Raw genomic sequence first — 6,718 nt, forward strand, 5'->3', positions numbered from 1 at the left:
CATTTCCGACAGTTCGACAGATTTTCAGTATACGTATCATTGACGACAAATTGGCTATTAACGGCGGTATGCGATAAAAGCTCAAGCATGCAACGAACGCAAAGTAAGCGATTGTAGTCGAACAAACGGAAATCAAATATTTTCGACGGCACACAAAGCGTTGCGTTCGCTTTGATTGTAGCAAGGGGCAAATTCCGAAAATCAACAAAATGATATTGAGCCGACGATAAGCTTTGTAGAAACTGGACATCTTGCTTCTTTTTGAACCAATTCGTCTTCGAATGCGCACTTGTTTCCAAAAACACTATTGTTAGTTAACAATCCACAACGTGACTGTGTGGTCAAAATATACATGAACCATATTAAATTGTGTGATTTTTATATATTGTGAAATGAAAGAAATCCTTTAGATTTGGGGAAATTGTAGCAATTTGTTTGTATTGATTTGTATTGATGAATTTTCTGCTTATTCAAACAGAAAGAAAACACATTAATTGTGTACAAATAAAAAAGCTCCACTCAAAACCACTAACCACCGATGGAAACGCCATGAAATTAATGACTCTTATGCTGAATAATTCAATGCTTTATTCACGGTCAATCTTGTAATCAGTCTTTTTCAGCGAAACCCAAAATAAGCACATTATGTCATTATAGAAATTTATTTTAACGAAATCGATTTTTTGATTGATATTCACACAAGGGAAGCTTTGGAAGTTTCAATAAAAAAATTCTTGATACAACTTGATAAAATTCCGCCTGAGGTTAGTTAATGCATGCACTTGATGATTATCAAGTATGGAACCAGTAGATTTTTTCACTCCTCACGCGCCCGTGTGCAAATATTCGATGTGCGCTTCCAGAAAAAGTCTTGTTACAAAAAAAATCTGGAGGGGTTTCTATTTTGAAAACGCTAGAAGGGGGCAACTGGGAACTCCAAAGAAATGAAAGAAAGTCAACTTAAAAACTAGGGGCTCTCTCCGTTCAGCGCTTAATTCAAATTTCAATAAATGATATTCTCAAATGGGCGCTCTGCTCTCTGTTTGGCTTTTTGTTCAAAATTGAATTTTAACTATTATTTATTTAATTTCTGTGTTTGCTATGTATTCAATGTATAATGTATCAATTGATATGCACAAAGCAAGAGTACAACTTATGAGCTCTTTTTCTATAACTGATACGGAAAAAAACTGTTAGCAAAAAAGAAACAAATAATATCAAGAGCAAAATTGACGCAGCTTAGAAATGAAATAGCGACTAGGTGTATGCGGCATATTCGTAGTTCTTTTCGTGTTCTACAGGCTTTGTTATGCGCTAAATCCATCAGGCTGAATAAATTCATGCGATAGAGCAACAGACCTCGTTCACCTCAAAACGAGCGCATCGCATTTATCGCATAAATCTACTAGTAAATCTATCGCATGAATTTATTCAGCGTGATGGATTTAGCGCATAACAAAGCCTGGTGTTCTACTATAATGCTAAAGACGCCAAATCGTTATCTATTTCCATTAGCGAGAAAATTGCAAAAAAAACGTCTTTTCCGCTCAATACTGAGTTGTGCCATTTTTGATCGGAACTTTATTTGTCTCTTTTTTGCTCAAAGTTTTTTCCCGTATCACTCATAGAAAAAGAACTCATAAGCTGTGCGTGTCAATTTACCTCATTTATAAATTGGTTGTTCTATAAAATCAGTGAAATTACATTTTTAAGTCTTGTAAATAGTGAAAAATGTATAAATGTTTTGCTCTAAAGCGGAAAACTCTAATTAGCTGATTTTTGTTCTGTCCCGTTTTCCAAAGATTCTTGTATATTGCAAAATATTAATCATTTCACGCAACCAAACCTTCTGTACATTGGCGGCAGTTCATGATTCACGTACAATGACTGTTAAAAGGTGTTAACGATTTGCGATCATGAAAAACTCGCAGTGTGTGTTATTTCCAAGAGTTCCCAAAATGTGCGAATTTAAGGTCATACTACAAAAACAGGGAATAGTGTAGATGTATTTTTTTATTATTGTATAATTTCGTGTTCTTCATATAAATTTTTTAGGAAATATCAATCTTCTTCGTTCTTTTAATTGGTGAATAACGATTAAATTATTAACAATTTAAATTTACCGTTCTTAGCGGTACGTAAGTTTTATTATAAACCACCATTGATCAAGTCATATATATAAGACTCATCGTTTTCGAGAGTTCATAACCATTTTATCTGCTTAGTGCGACAGCTGAAATTGATTTCTATCACTCCAGCAAATATGTATACAAGTTGTGCTTTTGGAATTTTTGTGTTTTTCTGCGTTTTCGAAAAAACTGCATCAGCATCAGTTCCTATTACAATCAATCAAGCTCCCATCGAACAACCAACAGGTAAATTGAAAATTGCAAAATAGTTTTTCATTCAAATTAGTTATAGAACTGTTTGCATTGAATTAGATTTACAGCCAATCATTGATGCATCTCCCGGATCGAACAGCCTAAAAGAACATCTAGAAAGCATTATAAAACTTGACAATCCATTAAAATCAACAGTTGAAAACCTAAATCCAATACTTGCTGGACCAGATGTACCAAATGTACCGGAGACAGTATTGCCATCAGAGCAGAATGAAAACTCAGATTTGAAAACCGATGCTTCAGGCTATTATGGAGGATATGGTGGATATGGTGGATACGGTGGATACCGTTCACCATATTATCATCAATACAGCAACCCTTATTACTCAAATTATTGGTCATATGGGAATTATTACAATCGTCCATACTATAATCCATATGGGTATTATCCAGGTATAAATGAAAGAAATATACTTTCAAGTTAATACGTCGTTATAAATATTGTTACATTCTTCGTAAAAAAAATATTTCAAATTCAATTAATTCTCGAATAATTGTTTCGATTTCAGGGCAATACTACAACCCATACCGACGTCGATTCTCCAGCTTTTATTATTGAACATTTTGATCATGCGCAGCTGAACGCGATATTATTATTTGTACTTCACATGTATTCCAAATAAAGTGAGAGAAACAAGACGGTAGTGTCATATTTATTTGAGCGTGAATTATTTACACTTGCCTTTAACGCGTAAATATTTTGCCGTAACAATATTAGCACACCGTGCACTTGTCTGCTGAGGAAGAACGTGATGTTTACTTCGGAAAGTCGATTGATCAGTTTTGCAATTGGTCTGATGTTTACTACCAAATTTCGGCATCACTTTGTTGATCAAAGATTGGCGCAGTAGCCGTAGCAGCAAAACGCTATAGTAAAAGAATCTAAAAATCAAAATAATATCGAAAAGTGTCGGAAAGACTTCAAATACAAATACAAATACAAATACTATTGTTTACTTGGAATGAATCGTATGAACTCGTACTCAACCATTCATTTTGGTGACTCATTGCTCCAATGTTCACAATTGTTCATTTTTGAACACTTGGATCAGGTTAATTTATTTGATGACCAGGCAACCAAAACTCCAAGCATTTGTGACAACGGACGATAGTCGGCGCGAGTGGCAAGTTCCCATTGAAACACTTAATCACCAATGTAGACACGGAAGTTCGAACTTATTGCTCTAGAGGCCATCTGGTGTAAGTGAATTCAGTTTGACACTCTTAATCAAGAATGAACGGATGATCTTGGAACTTGTTTGTCGAAAATTTCTGGAAACCGAAAAGCTAGTGTGTGTTGATTGCAAAAGTCGCTTGTGGAAGTTTTGAAACATAGTTTTTATTCATATAATCTCTCTGTTCTTTTTTTTACAAAATATATCTACCTCTTTTTCTATACATGCCTAGAATTTCTTCAAAATCGATTGGAAATAAATATTAAGTATCTCTACTATTCGACAAACAAAGCTTTACAATGCTTTTCTGAATGAACACCAAATAGTCGGGTGACTCCTTAGAAAAATATCCCATTGACCCATGCAAGTTTTTTCTTTGTTGACATTTAATCAAAATTAGGCGTTTTCCTTTTCAAATTTAAAGTGGATCGCTGCACTCTATTTCTATGTGTGGTTGAATGTGATTCTTGAAAAAGTTTTCCGCATTAATGGTTCGTTCAAAATTTTAAGTGTTCAAATCCGAACAGCGCCGTAGCCAGAAAACAAAATTGGAGGGTGCAAAATCGAAATTTTTCTTTTGTTGCACCTTTGAAACCCGATTTTGCACCCGAACTTGTTGCACCTTTGAAATTTTTGGAGGGTGCAATGCACCCATTGCGCCGGCCTGGCTACGGCGCTGAATCCGAAAATATCGAGAAAAAAAACATTAAAAACATGGATCGAAATTAGTACATTTGTGTAATATTATTAAACAAAATCATCGTCATCACAATTGTAATGCCGGATTCTTAAGAAGTGATTACAGCATGAATTTGTTCCATTTTTACGGGTGTCATTCTCAAATGCTGTTGAACAAATGTGCACATAAGCAAATTGTCAACTTTTTCAAGTTCCACATGTTTCTACAGCGCAATAACGTCCAGCCATTATTCCCAGCAGTTCAAATTTCATAAATAGATTTTTTTTTTAAATATACTTCTTGACGACCTTATTCATTTTATGAAGACTATTTCAAGTATCTGAGATTGTGTCTTCTCGCTCTCTGTCTCTCAATGTTCCAATGTATCTTTTCTCTGTTCGTGTAAAAAAAGTGCTATAGGCCAAACGATATCTTAATTGTGTGAGTTTTTATTTTTTTTTTTTTGAATATACACTCTTGGACAAAATTTAGAGGACAACCTCGAAAAAAATGTACCAATGATTATTTCATGAACGTTATTAGTTTTTATTATTCAAACATTTGTTCTATTTATTGCAAAATAATGTGAACTAAAAGAATCTTGAGAATTTTAGTGAATATTTTTGAATTTCGTGATTTTTTCTCAAAAATGTAAACCGACGTCAATTTGGCATTGGACAAAATTGAGAGGACAGTTCGTTACATATTTATATAAATGGACCAACTTCCATGACAATTGAAAACTAGAGACACAGCTTCATGCACAGGCTCGCGAAGATTCGAAATACTGTATATGGTTTGCTCCACCGAACCGTTGTTTCAGAAATGGAGGCGGTCAAACTTTTTTATTATATTTCACTTCTGTCATCTTCAACACATACGAATATATCTTGAACCAAGAAAGATATTGAAGCATAGTAAGCGGCATTTGAAAGATTGAAATTAGGCCAACAAAATGCAATAATAACCGACCAAATATTCCAAGTACTTCAAGAGATACAGCCGTGAAAGTATGACAGCTGCTATCGAAATGACACCAAATATTTGACATTTGAGGTTAGAACTCAGAAATTGTAAATTATTTTTACTTCATGTCTTGATCAAATTTACTCTACTTATCAAGAGCTACAATTTTGTTGGAAATGTCAATCCCAAAAATGAATCAAATTGAACGAGAGAAATTACTAATAATCTCTCAGTTAAAAATGAACTCCCTTGAAAGATGAAGACTGAAGAATTACATCGTTGATTCTTTTCATAATAATGAAAACGATGTAATTCTTCAGTCTTCATCTTTTTAGGTAGTTTATTTTTGGGATTGACATGTTCAACAAAATTGTAGCTCTTGATAAGTAGAGTAAATTTGATCAAGACATGAAGTAAAAATAATTTACAATTTCTGAGTTCTAACCTCAAATGTCAAATATTTGGTGTCATTTCGATAGCAGCTGTCTTACTTCCACGGCTGTATCTCTTGAAGTACTTGGAATATTTGGTCGGTTATTATTGCATTTTGTTGGTCTAATTTCAATCTTTCAAATGCCGCTTACTATGCTTAAATATCTTTCTTGGTTCAAGAAAGATTCGTATGTGTTGAAGATGACAGAAGTGAAATATGATAAAAAAGTTTGACCGCCTCCATTTCTGAAACAACGGTTCGATGGAGCAAACCATATACAGTATTTCGAATCTTCGCGAGCCTGTGCATGAAGCTGTGTCTCTAGTTTTCAATTCTTATGGAATTTGGTCCATTTATATAAATATGTAAGGAACTGTCGTCTCAATTTTGTCCAATGCTAATTTGACATCGGTTTACATTTTTAAGAAAAAATCACGAAATTCAAAAATATTCACTAAAATTCCTCTAGATTCTCTTAGTTCCGCACGATGATAACGAAAGGGCGAACAATTGTAGAGCGCCGCTACAGAGTGATGAAAACACTTAGTTCAAATTTGTTCGCGCTCAAATTCACTCCGTCATATTCATTCTTGTTTTGATGTCGAAACAGTGGAAAAAATAATAAAAAAAATAAATTTGAAATAAAATAAAATACAATTTAAATTAAATCCGCACATATTTTACATGTTTTGCTGTTTTTCGTATGATTTCGCAATAATCCATAATGGTGACGAAATATTATGAAATATTGCGAAATCATATGACAAACATGTAAAATATGTGCGGATTTAATTTAAATTGTATTTTATTCTATTTCAAATTTATTTATTTTTATTTTTTTATTATTTTTTTTCACTGTTTCAACATCAAAACAAGAATGAATATGACGGAGTGAATTTGAGCGCGAACAAATTTGAAATTTTTTCTTTCGCATTCTGCCGTTCTGCAGTAGTGGCGCTCTACTATTTCACACTCCATGTTTTACATAGAAAAATTGACAGAATATTGCCGGGTGCTTAGTTCACATTATTTTGCAATAAATAGAACAAATGTTTGAATAATA

General features: G+C 33.5%; 1 protein-coding gene across 1 annotated transcript; it reads left to right on the forward strand.

Moving 5' to 3' along the window:
- The first annotated feature begins 2,012 nt into the window (after positions 1-2,012).
- On the forward strand, positions 2,013-3,102 carry LOC129573602 (RNA-binding protein squid-like). Its single transcript, XM_055454353.1, has 3 exons — positions 2,013-2,375; positions 2,442-2,795; positions 2,912-3,102. The coding sequence occupies exons 1-3, from the start codon at positions 2,264-2,266 to the stop codon at positions 2,959-2,961; spliced, it is 516 nt and encodes a 171-aa protein (XP_055310328.1). The 5' UTR covers positions 2,013-2,263; the 3' UTR covers positions 2,962-3,102.
- The last annotated feature ends 3,616 nt before the right edge of the window (positions 3,103-6,718 follow it).

Source organism: Sitodiplosis mosellana, unplaced genomic scaffold, assembly GCF_009176505.1.
Source record: "Sitodiplosis mosellana isolate CC-2019 unplaced genomic scaffold, AAFC_SMos_1.0 Smas_scaffold_6102, whole genome shotgun sequence".
NCBI lineage: Eukaryota > Metazoa > Arthropoda > Insecta > Diptera > Cecidomyiidae > Sitodiplosis > Sitodiplosis mosellana.

Coding starts and splice junctions, on each gene's coding strand:
- LOC129573602 (XM_055454353.1), top strand. CDS start 2,264: ATGTATACAAGTTGTGCTTTTGGAATTTTTGTGTTTTTCTGCGTTTTC. Junction 2,376..2,441: donor TCCCATCGAACAACCAACAG/GTAAATTGAAAA, acceptor GCATTGAATTAG/ATTTACAGCCAATCATTGAT. Junction 2,796..2,911: donor TCCATATGGGTATTATCCAG/GTATAAATGAAA, acceptor TTTCGATTTCAG/GGCAATACTACAACCCATAC.